Source organism: Hemiscyllium ocellatum, chromosome 1 (genome assembly GCF_020745735.1).
Source record: "Hemiscyllium ocellatum isolate sHemOce1 chromosome 1, sHemOce1.pat.X.cur, whole genome shotgun sequence".
Classification (NCBI taxonomy): domain Eukaryota; kingdom Metazoa; phylum Chordata; class Chondrichthyes; order Orectolobiformes; family Hemiscylliidae; genus Hemiscyllium; species Hemiscyllium ocellatum.
Genome location: NC_083401.1, coordinates 7,660,451 through 7,679,208, shown reverse-complemented (window position 1 = coordinate 7,679,208; position 18,758 = coordinate 7,660,451). Strand labels below are relative to the sequence as shown.

The 18,758-nt window shown below is 40.9% G+C and overlaps 1 protein-coding gene across 2 annotated transcripts in view; it reads right to left on the bottom strand.

Annotated features, from left to right (window-relative positions):
• Positions 1 to 1,139: 1,139 nt before the first annotated feature.
• Positions 1,140 to 18,758, bottom strand: part of mogs (mannosyl-oligosaccharide glucosidase) — a 56,391-nt gene continuing 38,772 nt past the window's right edge. For both annotated transcript variants that reach the window (XM_060827927.1, XM_060827919.1), the window contains exons 3-5: positions 12,226 to 12,446; positions 9,919 to 10,112; positions 1,140 to 3,439 (exon numbers count right to left, since the gene is read on the bottom strand). In XM_060827927.1, coding sequence (XP_060683910.1) covers positions 1,696 to 3,439; positions 9,919 to 10,112; positions 12,226 to 12,446 — 2,159 coding nt within the window. In that variant the 3' untranslated portion in view covers positions 1,140 to 1,695. The remainder of the gene's footprint in view (positions 3,440 to 9,918; positions 10,113 to 12,225; positions 12,447 to 18,758) is intronic.

The following is an 18,758-nucleotide window of genomic DNA, read 5'->3' as shown; positions in this document are numbered from 1 at the left end:
CGGAAATCTCTTACCCCAAAACCACCACATCATCAGCGTTGAAGTGACCTGGTAAATGAGTAACTGCTGATGTCACACATTTTTCAACAAAAGTAGGTCAAATGACTCTGGAGAGCCCAATGAATGCTTGCCCACTCACCTGCCTGTCTCCTGAGCTGAAGCCACAAAGGTACCCCATGGTTTCACACTGCAGCAGAACAAAATCAAATGTTTGGCAGACTGTAACATACTCGCCCCAAACTAGTACATCTAGTTGAAAAGAATATTACAGAGCATTTCCAGAGATCATGCAACATCCACCCACATAGCACAGTTAACAATGAGCAGTATTGAGAATTCACTGCCTGTAAACCAGGCTATGTTGAATATGTCTTGATAACTTTTGACAAAGGTTCATTTTTTATAAACTGATTGTTCCTATTGTTATAGATGAGATTCCCTACATTATGGAAACAAAGCCCTTTGGCCCAACAAGTCCACACCTACCCTCTGAAGAAAAACCCTATTCCATAAGAATAGGAACGATCAGTTTATAAAAAATGAACCTTTGTCAAAAGTTATCAAGACATATTCAACATGGCCTGGTTTAACGACATTGAATTCTCAATATTGTTCATCATTGACTGTGCTATGTGGGTGGACATTGCATGATCTTGATCATTGACCTTGAAGTTGTCACTCTTAAATTAAAATCAAGTAGAATAAATCTATTTTTAATATGTCATACAAAATGAAAAAACAAGCAGTGCAAATATCTGCATAGGATCAGGGCCTCAGGAGGGATTTAATATAAACCACCAAGCAGGCTCGATGGTCTTCCTATAAAACCAGTTACTCTGAGAGAAATTGGTCCAGCTATTTAGATTCTGGTATCACTGCAACCCAAAAACCTTGTTAACTTTTAGTCTGCTAAATGAAGGTTTACAACAGTGGCAATGTTAGCAGAGCCCCATCAAAACTTACACTGAGTCCTCAATGTGCTGTTCCACATACGAACAGCTATCTGACTCCTTATTGATATTTGAGTTAAATGCATTCTCTGAAGAGTGTAACTGATATTCATCTAATCATTCACCTGTGAAGAAAAGGGTAGCCAGAAAATTTAATCTTTTGAACTAAAACTTTAATAAGAAATCCATTTATTATAAGTTTGCCTTTAACAAATTCAAGATGTGATTTACTTTTAAAAAGGAGCAAAGCATGCTCTCATTAAGACTGTGATTGTGCACCAACAGAATCTTTTCAAGAGTGTTGGGAATTAAGGAACGTTCGGGCTCCTCCTGAGTCCACGTTAAAATCACGGTTTCGAAGTGTACCCGTTTTCTCAGCAGCCACTAAAACTTCTCTGGACCATTCCTGCTGTCTGCTTTCAACAGGGCCTTAAAACAGACTTTAGGCCTCTCACTTATCCAAGCAGCCCAATGCCTATTTTAATTGGCCACCAGGGCCACCTAAGAAGCCCTGAAAACAGTAGCAGTTATCCAAACACATTGGCAGAATGCTGATACATTTGTCATTGTTGTGTCTGTTTTACACACAGAAGACGTGGGCAATAAAGTTTTTTTTTCTCCAATTAATATGCAGACATGCAAAGAAGTTTAATTTGAATTACTTCATGTATTAAAAGATCCATTCACAAAATAATCCCCTAGGCACAGCCCTAAACCATTACACAGGATGTCATTAGTGAGAGCATTAATATTGCTCTGCCATTATTAAAACGATCAGGGAAGACCAGCCAGTAAATGGATGACTACCCTGCCCTTTGCCAGTACTGTCATTATATTGTTCCCACAAGTAACCAGTTTGTACAAACTGCTTATACATATTTGATATGAGGTTAGTCCTCAGCTCTTGGTACAGTGTTGCTGCCATTTCTTGATATGGTCCATTTTGAGTGGAGTAGAAATGCAAAGCCCGAACCACAAGGTAGTTCATATTAATCCAAATAGGTCCACGCCAGTAAGGTGGGTCATATTCAGTGTTGCGTTTCAAATAGAGAGGGTTAGATTTTGAAAGTGACCGTATGCCGTAAGGGGTCCAGAGTTTCTCATCATCCTTGATATCATTTAAGATATGAAGTAGTTTTGGAGAATCAGGCTGCAGAATTTGAAGCAGGAATGGGAACAGACTGACATAACCAAAAGCATTAACATACTGAAGTTTTGGTTGTTTCCGAACAGAACGGATAAGTCTGGCAGGTTGGACATGCTGTCGTGGCTGGCCAGGTGGCACATAGATTTTCTCTCTCTCTAGAATAATGGACTGAGTATGATTTCCATAATCACTGAATGCTTTCAGCTCCTCAGACCAATGCAATTCCTGGAGCAAGGAGTTATCACTCAACTTCTCGTACATGCCTTGATAGACTTGATGGGGTTCTCCTAAAATTTTTGCAATATCTGTCATGATCTTTGATGCCAAAGTCATCCAGCAACGGAGGTCCACATGCCTTTCATCTTCAGATGGATGTGATGCTCGTGGGTAATCGTCAAGTCCAGACGTCAGTGTTTTTGGATTGAGGAACAGATTTGTGTCAGTATCACGACCTCGCCAACGATAGGTTGATGGCAAGGACCCAACTTGGGTTGAATTGTACCAATCATACCAAGTCCTCAAACGGGGGAAGAGTCTCTTCAGATAAGATTTATCTTCTTTAGTCAAACGCCCATTCAAATCTTCAATTAGCTTTTGTATTGTGAGGAAAAGTGTAGGAGGATTTGCATTTTCATTTCTCTGCACAATAAATTCTGCAGGCACTTTACTACGTGCCTCATTGTCCAGAATCTGCTCCCTTGGTATCCAACCTTCAACATTCATCAGATCTAACCAATGTCCAATCACCTCTCTACTAATAGATGGATTCCACTTACTGATTAAAAGTTGATGGAACCCTTCGTCCCAAAGAAATCCTCGGGGAAAGAATGAACGGGATGGGACAGCAGTGTACAGTGGGCCCTCCAGGTAAGGCAATGGGTACTCATTGTACATAGACTGAACATATGACTGACCATAAAAATAACCCATTCCACCAATTGTATTACTGAAAACTGCTTTAGCAAATTTAATTTGTTGAGGGGAAAAGCCTTTATCTGGCAATTTGAAAATGGTATTAAATTTTTCATCAAATGCTTGTTTCCACTTCTCCAGCTCATTTGTGAAGACTTCTCCAGCAAGATGATTGGATCGATCTGTGAAACTTTCAGACTCAAACAGGACTTCAACTTCAAAAGGAACCTGCACTGTCACTTGATGAACCAAGAAGTTGTCTTGCATAGTGTCCCCGCCTTGTTTTGAAGGTGGCCTGTAGCTATCCACACCAATGTAGTACCGCCTGGGAGAAGATGCTGTGTTGTACACAAAACGGCCATTCAAGCTGTTTTTCACAATGTCTGTCATCATCTCCAGACTTGGACAGTGTGCCCGCAAATAATTGTAACTGTCAAAAATGAAACAGAACAGGAAGGTAAACAGATAAATCAAGTTTCCAAAGCTGAAAGGTGGAATGTTCTGTAGTTTTCTGTGACAGTTAGATTTACTGAAGTTCTGTGATACTGCTATGGCAATGGATACACACCAGCAATACATGAAAAATATATCTGCAATACATTCTGCAGAAAGGTTTGATTTCTCCTCACTGAAACTAAAAATGCTGCATGACTGTTGTTGTGTGCATTGATGCATTAAATTTTCCTCTTCAATGGAGAGGAGGAGAAGGACACAGGTGGAGGGAGGAAGAGGCAGGCATCAGGAGAAATTATAAGAAATAGCAACAGGACTAGTTTGTTCAGTCCTTTGAGCCTGCTCCATTATTTAACAGGATCATGGCTAGTCCAACATTTCTCATTTTCCTGCATTTCTCTGCAACCCTTGATTTTCCTACTGATCAAGAACCTATCTGAAAAATGCGCAGGGTCTCTCTCCCTACTTGGAGGCTGTGTGGCACAGAGTTCCAAAAACACTATCCTCAGAAGAAATCCTTCCCCATTATCAACTCTCATTCTTCTAAACTCCAATGAGTAGAATCCTAACTGTTTATCTTTCGCTCACAAGACAAAACTCCATATTGGGGATCATTCCAGTAAAGCTTCTTGGAGTGGATTTGAATGAAGTAATGTCTTTCCTTAAGTAAGGGGACCCAAACTGCTCAGAGTATGTCAGATGTGCTCGCACCTGCACCTTGTACAGTTGCACATCAGACTTCCTTCCTGAAATAAGAGCAAGCATCCCATTAGCCCTGCTGATGCCTACTGCACCTGTGTGCTAGCTTTCTGTACCTTGTATACTCCTACCCTCATATCCCTGTGTTGCAGTTTTCTGCAGTTTTGTTTTCTGTATTTAAACAATGTTCTGATCTTTTCTTACTTGCAAAATAACAATTTCACATTTTCCCACAATATACTACATTTGCCAACATTTTGCCCACTGCCTTAACTTGTCAAATCTCTGTAAACTGTTTGTATCTCTCTTGCAACTTGCCTTTCCACATATTTTTCTATCATCTTGAAAATTTAGCTTTGGTGCATTTACTTCCTTCTGCCACATCACTAATACATATTGTAAACAGTTGTAGTCCCAGCACTGGTCCTGTAAAACTCATGGGTTGCTATTCCCAATTGCTGTTTCTTGCAAGCTAATTCTCTGTGAAGGCTAATATACTGTTTCCAACATCGGGGTTCTGATGGCTTCACGTTTTGGGAGGTGAGGTATTTTTGTCAAGAGCCTTCTGGAAGTTCAATTACAATGCATCTACTGGCCCCTATCCACTGTAAAGCCATAGAGTCATAGAGATGTACAGCATGGAAACAGACCCTTCAATCCAATCCGTCCACGCCGACCAGATATCCCAACCCAATCCAGTCCCACCTGCCAGCAACTGACCCATCTCCCTCCAAACTCTTCCTATTCATATAGCCATCACTGTACTTGAAACTTCCTGAAAAAACTTGAATAAATTCATCAACACTGAGGAAATAATGCTGACTGTATTGGATTAGAATTGGATTTTCCAAATGTTCTATTACTTCCTTAATAGTGGATTTGAATACTTTTTCAATAATAGATGTTAGGCTAATCAACCTGTAATTACTTGGTTTTATCACCATCCCCTTTCAAATAGGTAGGTCACAGTAGCGTTTCTTCAAGTTTCTGATATTTCTCATTGTGTTTGTAGCTAACTCTTTTAGGATCATAGGCTGCAAGTCATTAGGCTAGGGAATTTAACTGCTTTTAGACCCATTAGTTTGTTTAATATGGGGAATCGATGACCAAGTCGTATTATCACTAGACTATTAATTCAGAGACCGATGTAAAGTCCTGGGAATCCAGGTTTAAATCTCACCACGGCAGATGGTCAAATATGAATTCAATAAAAATCTGGAACGGAGTCTGCTGATGACCATGAAATTGTTGCTGATTGTCAGCAAAACCCATCGGGTTCACTGGTATCCTTTTGGGATGGAATCTGCCATCCTTACCTAGTCTGGCCTACATGTGACTCCAGACCCACAGCACTGTGGTGACTTTCAACTGCCCTCTGGGCAATTAAGTATTGGCAATAAATATGGGCCTAAACAACCAGATCCATGTTCCATAAATATATTTTTAAAACTTTTTTTAAAAACTACTTCTTTCAGGATAGTGATGATACTTAATACTCATGTATTATTTAATATTAATGGAATGTTCAAACAATCTTCCATTATAAAATTATATATAAAATATCTGTTCAACTCCTCTGCCATCTCAGTGTTCCCCAAAATCATCTCACCAGCTTAATTTTCTAAGGGCCTATGTTCACTTTGACCTCTTTATTTGTTTTTATATGTTTAAAGAAGCTCTTATTGTCAGTTGTTATATTCCTTGTTAAGATTGTGATATTCATTATATTCACTGTAGTTTATTTTATTATCTTGTTAATTCTCCTTTGCTGGACTTGGTGCTACCACTGATATTTACCTCCTCCTACGCTTTTTCTTTCAACATTATTATCTTAACTTCCTCAGTTAGCCATGGTTGGTTTATCCCTCTCTTAGAATCTGTCCTCCTTATCAGGATGTAATTTTGCTGAAAATCATGAATTCCTGCTTTAACATATATCACTGTTTGTTTACTCTAATTCCTGCTAATATCTGTCTACCCAATTCACTTTAGCTAACTCTATCCTCATTTCATAGCAATTCCCTTCATTTAAATTAAATGCTGTTGATTTTACTCTCAAGTTTCTACTCTCAAACTGAATATTAAATTCTATCATGTTATGGTCAATACTTCCTAGGGAATCTTTTACTCCAAGGTCATTTATTAAACCTGCCTTGTTTACCTATTACTAGATCCAAGACAGCTTGCTCCCTAGCCTGCACTGTGACATATTATGCTAGGAAATTATTCTGAATGCACTCTGTCCTGGCTACCCTTTCTAGTTTGATTAACCAAATCAACACAACACAAAGATTAAAAACATTCAATTATTGCTGTATTCTTTTTATATGACCTGATTATTTGAGCCTTTCCCACAGAGTGGCTACTGTTTTGGGGTCTGTACACTCCTATCAATGTCTTCTTTCCCTGGCTAACATTTTTTTTACATCTGCCCAAAAGCAATCCACATCATCTGAGCCTAGATCATCAGTCACAACTGTCCTCATTTCATCTCTGGTTAACAATAAAACTACATCAACTTTTCCATTACTCCTCTCTCTCTCTCTGAAATGTCAAATATCTCTGAATGTTAAGTTCCCAGTTTTGATTTTCTTGTAACAATGTTTCTGCAATGGCTATGAGATCATATCCATAAACCACAGTGTATGTGTCTGAGAGGGAGGCAGTCAGCAGGAGACAATGTGAGCAATGCTGCGATAGGAAAGTGTGAATGAAAGAGGGAAAGCAAGAGAGGGAAAACGTGAGTGAGAGGGAGAAAGAAAGGGGGTAAAATGTTACAAGGAGGAAAAAAGAAGTGAGAAAAGGAATGAGGTGGGTGGGGTGCGTTGGGGTGGTGGTGATGTCACTGGACTAGTAATCCAGAACTTCAGGTAATGTTCTGGGGACATGGTTTTGAATCCCACCATCTCAGATGGTGAAATTTACATTCAATTTTTAAAAATCTGGACCAAAGAGCAGGCCAAATGTCAACTGTGTCACACTGTCTATTATCTGATTTGTGAATATCCTGGAGGGAAGAAAACTGTTTTCCTTACACTGTCCGTTTCCATGTGCCTTCAGACCCACAGCAATATGGTTGATTCTCAACTACCCTCTGGGTAATTAGGGTGGTGCAGTAAATTCTGGCCAAGCCAGTGATGTGACCTTCTGTGACTGAATAAAACAAAGGAAGCAAGAAAAAGTAAGAGAAAACCAAAATGAATTAAGAGGAAGAAAGTGGGAAAGGCCTCAATGACAAAGATTAGCAGTAAATCAGAGGATTGGGAAAGTTCCAGAAGTCAGCAAAACATGACCAAAGTAAGAATATATATTGTGAAGCAGATACAATAAAGTTCTACATGGATATAGATAGGTTGAGTGAATGGTCAAAACATCTAGCAAATAGAGTATAATGTGAGAAAATGTGAAGTTGTTTGGCTTTACAGGAAGAATTAAAAGAAAGTGTATTACTTCAGCAGAAAAAAACTGCAGAATTCAAGATATAAATTGGATAAAATTTAAACCCAGCAGAGATCCCTGCAGGTCACTGTTCCATCCTCCCAATCAGACAAAGACCTATGTATCTAGTCCAATGAAAGTTTTTCTGAAATTAAGGAATTTTGGAAAATTAATAACTGTTTGGTAGTGCAGAACATAAATACTGCTAAAAGTTGATAAAATTATAAAGCTTTTCAACCTGCATTCACCACAACAGGATACCTATGATGCATTTAGGAAGGGAGCTCCATAAATTTAACTCATTGACATTAGAAGAATGGCAATAAATTTCTAAGTCAGGATGGTGTGCAGTTTATTGTGGTGTTCTCATCCCCTGCCCTTGTCTTTCTGGATGGTCCTGATCATAGGTTTGGAATGTAGTCAAACAGATGAAAGACTCAACAGACAATCATTTTTTCAATGTATAATTTCAGTTACATCACACTGTAAATTTTTGCTATAAATTCTGTGTGTTAGGATTGAGCCCTCCACTACCACCTGATGAAGGAGTGACGCTCCGAAAGCTAGTGTGCTTCCAATTAAACCTGTTGGACTATAACCTGGTGTTGTATGATTTTTAACTTCATAGGTTTGGAAGGTATTAATTAATGAGCTTTGATGAATTTCATCAGTGCATCTTGTAAACAGTACATACTGCTGTAACTGAGTGTTGACAGTAGTGGTGGACAGAGAGAATGGATGTGGTGTCAATCAAGTGGGGTATTGTGGCTGAATGGTGTCAAATTGTTTTTTTAAATTCACTCGTGGGATGTGGTGTCACTGGCTGGCCAACATTTATTGCCTATCCCTAGTTGCCTTCGAACTGAGTGGCTTGTTAGGCCATTTCAGAGGTCAGCTGAGACTCAACCGCAATGCTGTGGGTCTGGAGTCACATCCGGGACAGACCAGATAAAGATGGCAGATTTCCTTTTCTGAAGGATGTTAGAGAACCAGATGGGTTTTTCTGACAATTGACAATAGTTTCATGGTCATCAGTCGATTCTTAATTCTAGATTATTAGTGAATTCAAATTCTACCATCTTCCATGGTTGGGATTTGAATCCAGCTCCTGAGAACATTAGCTCAATTTCTACATTAATATCTAGCAATAATACCACTAGGCCATTGCCTCCCCATGCTCCCTTCATCTGTGTGATTGTTGTAAGTTAGAACAAGAGCAGACTCCTGAAGGACCACAATTGTCACCTCTTCCTGCGCTGTACCTATTCCAAGATTCTGAGTAGTATGCAGTGTACAGCAAGCAGAGAGAATGAAGCAATGAAAAAGGTCCTCCAAAATCAAATTATGAAATACAAAAGCTTTTCATGTCTGCTAGATTCTGCCTATATAAATAAATGAACTGAAAAGACAATGAATGCAAATGCATATTTTAATTTAGGCCTCAGTGTCTCCCAAAAACCTTATTCATTTGCCTTACAGCTATTACTCCAAAGCTGAACAAAGAACATGGGAGTTTTCAATATGAACAATTTCTCCACAGTTACTCCTTCTGCATAACTCTTTTGTACAATTGTAAGATATCTAGCCAACATGTCCAAGGTTACTCCTCAACACACCAAGATATAAACAGACCATAAATCTAAATTGTAAAACAAAAGCTGCCTCAGCCTCTGATGTTTACACATCCTCACATGGCAATACAATCATGTTGCAGATTCTGTGTAGTCAGTATCTCTAAGGATTTCATAAATGATCAGGAAGGTACAAGTTTCTTGTTATATACCTGCACTGAAACACATATAACCATAAATAAAGGATAATACCCCTACACACACTGTAGCTCTGAATGTATGTGAACAGATCCCTTCATATACTCCAGTTCTCTAATGCCTATATCATAAGATCATAACGATACAAAAGGAGACCACTTGACCAATCATGCCTACACCAGCTCTATTATCTGATGCTAACCTCCTGCCTTTTCCTCATGCTCCTACACATCATGACGATCAAGACAAATCTAATGCCCTCCATGTATAGTGCAAATATAGAGATCAAGCTAAAGGATATGTGAAAAAAAACTTCTATATGCACACTAACTCTGTAGATTTTACTGTGACAATATACACTATGTGTAAAATAATTCTAGTGAATGTACCAGTCTATAACAGAACTGTGTGTGAATGTCCATCTATATGTACAATATAGAATGCGCAAACATAGACCTATATATAAAATATCTCTGCAATTAAGCATGACTTCAAACTTGTTTTTAAAACATAAATTTCCAGTTTGTTTGAGACAAAGAGCTAATCTTACCTGGCATACTTATAATTCCTAGATTTTAATGTAGTTGGTGCCAGGAAGGTAATTGTGAATTTGCCCAGTTCCTCTGACGAACCAGACACTGCCAGGAGTTTGCTTTTCTCCTCAATGTGTGGCTGAAGTATTCCTTCTCCATCACCAGCAACGTAAAACAGTAATGATATCACTGGGTTCTCTGGGATAGAACTCTATAATCAAAAACAGGTTGCCCATGAAAAACTATCTTTACCAAGGATAAATAATAGTTTGCTTGCAGAAGTAGAGAGTCCTGCCTCCTTAGAACATTTTCAAAAAGTTTTTAGAGAATGAGCAATATTGGCTAGGTCATCATTTTTTTGCTCATCTATAACTTTTCTTCATTACAATAACAGTGAGCTGCCTTCTTAAACCACTGCAGTCCATGTGGACTAAGTACACAAGTAAGTATAGGAGGTGGGACATCATATTGTGGTTGTACATGACATTGGCAAGGCCACGTTGGGAGTTCTGGTTGCCCTGCTATAGGAAGGATGTTATTAAACTAGAAAGGGTGCAGAAAACATTCACAAGGATGTTGCCAGGCTGGAGAGCTTGAATTATAAGGAGAGGCTGGATAGGCAATGAGCTTCTTCCCTGGAGTGTAGGAGGCTGACAGCTGACCTGACAGACGTTTACAAAATCATGACAGGCATGGATAAAGTAAATAACTAATGTCTTTTTCCCAGGGTACAGAAGTCCAAATACTAGAAGGCACAGGTTTAAGATAAGTGGGGAAATAATTAAAAGGGACTTGAGGGGCATCTTTTTTTACACAGAGCATGGTGCACATGTGGAACGAACTGCCAGAGGAAGTGGTAGAGGTGGGCACAATTACAACATTTAAAAGACATTTAGACAGGCACGTGAATAGGGAAAGCTAAGAGGGATGTTGGTCAAAGCAAGCAGATGGGACTTTTTTTAAGATTAGATTCCCTACAGCATGGAAACAGGCCCTTAGGCCCAACAAGACCACACTGACCCTCCGAAGAGTAACCCACCCAGACCCATTTCCCTCTGACTAATGCACCTAACACTATGGGCAATTTAGCATGGCCAATTCACCCTGACCTGCACATTCTTTGTGACTGTGGGAGGAAACCAGAGCACCTGGAGGAAACCCACGCAGACTCCACACAGACGGTTGGCAGAGGCTGGAATTGAACCAGAGGTTGGGACCCGGGTGCTGTGAGGCAGCAGTGCTAACCACTGAGCCACCGTGCCGTTCCAAATTTTCATTTAGGAAACATGGTTGGCATGGACAAGTTGGACTGTAGGGTCTGTTTCTGTGCTGTTGTCTCTATAATGCTGCTAGGAAGGGAGTTCCAGCATTTCAATCCAGTGACACTGAAAAAAAGGCAATACGAAAACCTCAATGAGTTAATCCCAGGATATCCATCTCCAAATTTATGTTAAATGAAGTTTCAAGAGTGTTGAGGAGACTCCTATGTAACTCAATTTGTTTACAAACACACTGTCAAGCAGTGCAAAATGAAAACAGTTAAACAATAAATTTACAAAAAAAATCACTAATTTGTTCATAAACCTGTTTGCCAAACTTTTCCAATATCTTGTGTTCCATAACGGTTAAGTCACTTGATGCTGAATTCTGCAACTTTTTTTTGCAAAGCACAAAAATACCCATTTACCATTACCTTCTGTTCCTTATCACACATTCAATTTTGCAATTAATTTTGCTCCTAATCCTTTTTTTACCATGACCTATAACTTTTGCACTGTATCAAATGCCTTACGGAAATTAATTTATAACACGTCAATGTTACCCTCATCATTCCTTTCTGTTATCTCTTCAGGGGACAGGAGCAAGCTAGTTAAACACCGTTTCCCCTTTCGAAATTTAGGCCGAGTCTTTCTCACCTACCCATCTGCCAAATAAAATCCAGGAACACTTACACTTCCAGTATCCCTGTCAAGAGTTTGGCAAGTCTCTGATTCTAATTGCGCTGTACTGCTGGCATTTCTCTCATTTCCTTGCAGACTTGTTCCTCTAGGTCCTTTCTGTTAGCTGGTGGTCTGTGGACCACTCGGAATATTGCAGTCGCTGTGGCCAAATTGACTCCATCCTTGAATCCTCCGTACCGCTCTCAAAACAAAACTTTTCACTGTACTTAGGTATATGTAACTTCAATAACCAAAATCAAAATTATGTAGCAACCTCACAGGTTCATGCATATATAATGAAGCATCAAATTTCAGTCCAAATAATAGGGCCTGATTATCATATAACCATTGGAAACATATTTTCAAAAAATAATATTGACATACCTGTGGTTTAGCAGTAATTCGCCACGTCCAATCTCCACCATGCTCTCCACCAAGACGTTTCACAAACTCAGTTGTTAAAATGAAATCATTGTCTTTAATTTCCTGTACGCCAAAGTTGATTCCATCATGCATGAGCCAGCCATAGCCAGGTAACCGATCACCTTGCTCACATGTATGCCGCAAATTCACTTCAGCTTTGAACTGCTGGAGCCACATCAAGCCTAAATTTTAGAATAAATTCAAAATAAATCGATTGATCAATAATGCTGCAACAAAATATGAAATTGAGCGTTATGTTAATCATGTCCAGAAAACATCAGAATATAACAAAGCCATTCATTATCAGACAGCGAAGGGGAGAAGTAGAACTCAACTTTCCACACTTCCAGCAAGTTTTTAAATCATATAGATACACATTCTCAATGTGCACCTCCTGTTTTGATCCTAGTTGTGAGAATAAGCCAGATACCGGTCAGGATTTGATTTACAAAGACCACGATCGCTTGAAGGATATGATATGGAGTCACTGAATCATACAGCATGGAAATGAATCCTTCGGTCCAGCCAGTCCATGCTGACCATGTTACCAAATTGATTTGGTCCCATCTGTCTGCACCTGGCCTACATCCCTCCAAATCTTCCTATTCATGTACTTACCCAAATGTTTTTTTAAAAGCAACCACCACTTAATCTGTATGCTCTGAACCACTGTATAAAACAAGTTGCCCTTCAGGCCTTAGGAGGCAGTGACCATAACGTGATAGCATTCACTCTGCAACTTGACAGGGAGACGCTGGAATCAGATGAAACTGTATTATAATTGAGTAAAAGTAACTACAGAGGCATGAGAAAGAAGCTGGCCAGAACTGACAGGGAGAGAAACCAAGCAGGAAAGACAGTGGAACAGCAATGGCAGGAGTTTCTGGGAATACAGAGGAACCTGGATTATCTGAAATTTGGATTATCCAGCAAGATCGCAAGGTCCCAATGCTTGGCCAAACTGTGTTATCTGGCGTTCAATTATCCAAACAAAATACTCCCCACCCATGAGGTTCCTCTATAATTCAGAAGACACAGCAGAAATTCATCTGCAGGAAAAAGAAGCATACTAAAGGAAGGGTGAGGCAAACATGGCTGACAAACTGAAGGCAGGGACAGCATAAAAGCGACAGAGAAAGTAGATGAAGTAAAAGGCAGTGAAACACCAGGGAACTGGGAAGCCTACAAAGACCAAAGGACAACTAAAAACAAAAAAGGAGGGAAGATTAAATCTGAGGGTAAGCAAGTCAGTAACATTAAAGAAGATTGCAAAAGTTTGTTTACATATATAAAAGGGTGAAAGAGAGGCAAAAGAGGACATTGGGCTACTGAAAAATTACACTGGAGTAGTAATAGGGAACAAGGAAATGGTGGAGGAACTGAACAAGTACTTTGCACCAATCTTCACGGTAGACATGAGTAACAACCCAAAAATTCAAGGGTCAGGGAGCAGAAGTGAGTGCAGTGGTCATCACCAAGAAGGTGCTAGAAACACTGAAGGGTCAAAGGTGGATAAATGAACTGAAACAGATGGATTATATCCCAGAGTTCTGAAGGAGATAGCTGAAGAGATAGTGGAGGCGTTAGTGGTGATGTTTCAGGAATCATACGAGTCAGGGAGGGTCCCGGGGACTGGAAAATCGCTAATGAAACCCCCCTCATTTTAGGAAGGGAATGAGAAAAAGATGGCAAATTACAGGTCAATAAGCTGTCCTCGGTCATTGGTAAGATGTTTGCAAGGTTTGTAGCTCAGGTTGAGGTATAGGGTGTAGGTTTGCTCGCTGAGCTGTAGGTTTGATATCCAGACGTTTCATGACCTGGCTCGGGAACATCATCAGTGGCCACCTCCAAATGAAGCGAAGCTGTTGTCTCCTGCTTTCTATTTATATGTTTGTCCTGGATGGGGTTCCTGGGGTTTGTGGTGATGTCATTTCCTGTTCGTTTTCTGAGCGGTTGATAGATGGCATCTAGATCTATGTGTTTGTTTATGGCGTTATGGTTAGAGTGCCAGGCCTCTAGGAATTCTCTGGCATGTCTTTGCTTAGCCTGTCCCAGGATAGATGTGTTGTCCCAGTCGACTTGGTGATTTTTTTCATCCGTGTGTAGGGCTACAAGGGAGAGAGGGTTGTATCTTTTTGTGGCTAGCTGGTGTTTGTGTATCCTGGTGGCTAACTTTCTTCCAATTTGTCCTACGTAGTGTTTATGGCAGTCCTTGCATGGAATTTTGTAGATGACGTTGGTTTTGTCCATGGGTTGTACTGGGTCTTTTAAGTTTGTTAGTTTTTGTTTGAGAGTGTTGGTGGGTTTGTGTGCTACTAGGATTCTGAGGGGTCTCAGTAGTCTGGCTGTCACTTCTGAAACTTCTTTGATGTATAGTAAGGTGGTTAAGGTTTCTGGCTGTGTTTGGTCTGCTTGTCGTGGTTTGTTCTTGAGGAATCTGCGGAACATTTAACATCATCAACAACACCCTCACAGGTATAAAGTAGACCAAGGAGGAGGAAACCGACAACAAACTCGCATTCTTGGACGTCACAGTCGAAAGAAAGGACAACGGAGAACTACTGTGTAAACAGAAAACCAACAAACACTGACCAAATACTTAACTACACTAGCAACCATCCCAACAGACAAACGAAGCTGTATGAGAACACTATTCCAAGAGCCACCACACACTGCAACACAGACGAACTTCGGAAACAGAGGAGAACCACCTATACAACGTAGCTGAAAATGCCTGATGAAGGGCTTGTGCCCGAAATGTCGAATTTCCTATTCCTTGGATGCTGCCTAACCTGCTGTGCTTTAACCAGCAACACATTTTCAGCTGTGATCTCCAGCATCTGCAGACCTCATTTTTTACACCTATACAACGTATTCAAGAAGAACGGATACTCAAAAATACAATCTGCAAATTCCTCAAGAACAAACCATGACAAGCAGACCAAACACAGCCAGAAACTCTAACCACCTTACCATACAAAGAAGTTTCAGAAATGACAGCCGGACTACTGAGACCCCTCAGAATCCTAGTAGTACACAAAGTCAGCAACACTCTCAAACAAAAACTAACTTAAAAGACCCAGTACAACCCATGGACAAAACCAACGCCATCTACAAAATTCCATGCAAGGACTGCCACAAACATTACGTAGGACGAACAGGAAGAAAGTTAGCCACCAGGATATACGAACACCAGCTAGCCACAAAAAAGATACAACCCTGTCTCCCTCGTAGCCCTAAACATGGATGAAAAAAAACACCATTTCAACTGGGACAACACATCTATCCTGAGAGAGGCTAAGCAAAGACATGCCAAAGAATTCCTAGAGGCCTGGCACTCTAACCATAACGCCATAAACAAGCACATAGATCTAGATACCATCTATCAACCACTCAGAAAACAAACAGGAAATGACATCACCATAAACCCCAGGAACCCCATCCAGGACAAACATATAAATAGAAAGCAGGAGACAACAGCTTCGCTTCACTTGGAAGTTGCCACTGATGATGTTCCCTAGCCAGGTCATGAAACGTCTGGATATCAAACCTACAGCTCAGCGAGCAAACCTACACCCTAAGATTCTGGAGTCCATTGTGAATGATGAGATTTCTGAATACTTAATGTGCATGGCAAAATAGGGCAAAGTCAGCAATGGTTTCAACAGAGGGAGATCATGCCTGACAAATCTTTTAGAATTCTTTGAGGAGGTAATGAGCAGGTTAGACCAAGGAGATCCAATGGATCTCTTATCACACAGGGGCCGCTAAGTAAGATAAGGGCCTATGCTGTTAGAGGCAAGGTATTAGCATGGATACGTAAGGTGGAGGTAGCAAGGATCTAGCACAGCTTTAGAGGATTACAGGTTTGCTAGAAAGGAGCTCAGAAATGGACTGAGGAGAGCCAGGAGGGGGCATGAAAAAGGCTTGGCAGGAAGGATTAGGGAGAACCCAAAGGCATTTTACTCATACGTGAGGAATAAGAGAATGATCAGGGAGAAGATAGGGCTGATCAGGAATAGCGTAGGGAACTTGTGCATGGAGTCTGAGCAGATAGGGGAAGTCCGAAATGAGTTTTTTGTTTCGGCTTTCACTGAGGAAAGGGACCTTGTTGTAAATGAAAACTTTGAGGAACTGGGATACTGTCTTGACCAGATCAAGATTGATGAAGTTGGTGTGCTGGAAATTCTCATGAGATGCTGCCTAACCTGCTGTGCTTTGACCAGCAACACATTTGCAGCTGTGATCTCCAGCATCTGCAGACCTCATTTTTTACTGCTGGAAATTCTGGAAAACATTAAGATTGATAAGTCCCCAGGACCAGACCAGATTTATCCCAGGCTGCTCCGGGAAGCAAGAAAGGAGGTTGCTAAGCCGCTGGAGAGGATATTTGCCTCCTCACTCTCCACGGGAGACGTACCGGAGGATTGGAAGGAGACAAATTGAAGAAGGGTAATAGGGAAATCCCTGGCAATTACAGACCAGTCAGTCTCATGTCTGTGGTCAGCAAAGTTTTGGAAAGAATTCTGAGGGATAGGATTTGTGACTATTTGGCAAAGCATAGTGTGATTAAAGGCAGTCAGCACGGCTTTGTGAGGGGCAGGTCATGTCTCACAAATCTTATTGAGTTCTCTGAGGTGTCAAGACAGGTCAATGATGGTCGAGCAGTGGATGTGGTGTATTTGGACTTCAGCACAGCATTTGGTAGGGTTCCTCATGGTAGGCTCATTCATAAAGTCAGGAGGTATGGGATACAGGGAGATTTGGCTATCTGGATTCAGAACTGGATGGCTGACAGAAGGTAGAGAGTGGTTGGAGATGGAAAGTATTCTGCCTGGAGGACAGTGTTGAGTGGGATGGAGTAGGGCTCTGTTCCTGGGCGACTGATCTTTGTAGTTTTTATCAATGACTTGGATGAGGAGGTTGAGGGGTGGGTTAGTAAATTTGCAGATGATACAAAGGTTGGAGGTGTTGTCAATAGTATAGAGGGCCACGGCAGGCTGCAACGCGACACAGACAGGATGCAGAGCTGGGCTGAGAAATGGTGGATGGAGTTCAACCTGGATAAATGCGAAGTGATGCATTTTGGAAGGTCGAACTCGAATGCTGAATATAGGATTAAAGACAGGATTCTTGGCAAAGTGGAGGAACAGAGGGATCTGGGTGTGCAAGTACATAGATCCCTCAAAGTTGCCACCCAAGTGGATAGGATTGTTAAGAAAGCATATGTTGTTTTGGCTTTCACTAACATGGGGATCAAGTTTAAGAGCCACGAGGTTTTGCTGCAGCTCTACAAGTGCCTGGTGAGACCACACTTGGAATACTGTGTCCAGTTCTGGTCGCCCTACTATAGGAAAGGTACAGAGGCTTTGGCGAGGGTGCAAAGAAGGTTTACCAAGATGCTGCCTGGACTGGAGGGCTTGCCTTATGAAGAAAGGTTGAATAAGCTCAGACTTTTCTCTCTGGAAAGAAGGAGGAAGAGAGGAGACCTGATCGAGGTGTACAAAATAATGAGAGGAATAGATAGAGTCAATAGCCAGAGACTTTTCCCCAGGGCAGGATTGACTGGTTCGAGGGGTCATCGTTTGAACATATTATGAGAAAGGTATAAAGGAGACGTCAGAGGTAGGTTCTTTACGCAGAGAGTTATGAATGAGTGGAATGCGTTGCCAGCTGAGATGGTGGAAGCAGGGTCATTGGGAACATTTAAGCAACTGCTGGTCATGCACATGGAGAGCAGTGAGTTGAGGGGGGCGTATGTTAAGTTATTATATTTTACATTAGGATTAAATCTCGGCACAACATCGTAGGCCAAAGGACCTGTTTTGTGCTGTACTTTTCTATGTTCTACGGATAGAAGCGTGGCTGTCTGTCAGACAGCAGAGAGTAGGGATAAAAGGGTCCTTCACAGGATGGCACCTGCTAACTCGTGGAGTTCCACAAGGATTAGTGTTGGGACCACAACTTTTCACTTTATATATTAATCATCTGGATGAAAGAATGGAGGGCATTTTGGTTAAGTTTGGAGATGCTACATAGATAGGCAAAGGGACAGGTAGTCTTGAGGAGGCAGGGAGGCTGCAGAAGAACTTGGACAGGTTAGGAGAGTGAATAAAGAATTGGCAGACGGAGTACAATGTGGAAAAGTGTGAGGTCATACGCTTGAGTAGTGAGAAGAAAACTATTTTTTAAATAGGGAGAAAATTCAGAAATCTAAAAGTGCAAAGATATGTCCCATCGTCCACAAACCAGGCACTCCCGCCTTCAGACCCATAGTTTCACTCCCAGGAACACTGACATATGGATTAGCTAAACTACTGCATCAAAGACTAAAACAGCTAGTGCTCCATCCAAGAATTCCTCAATATCATCAATGACACTAAAATAATCAAGGATGAGATTTTAGCCTCATTCGATGTGACAGCTCTGTTCACCTTCATGGAGATCCTCTAGCCAAGGAAACACTAGCCTCACTATTCAAAGGACCATGAATG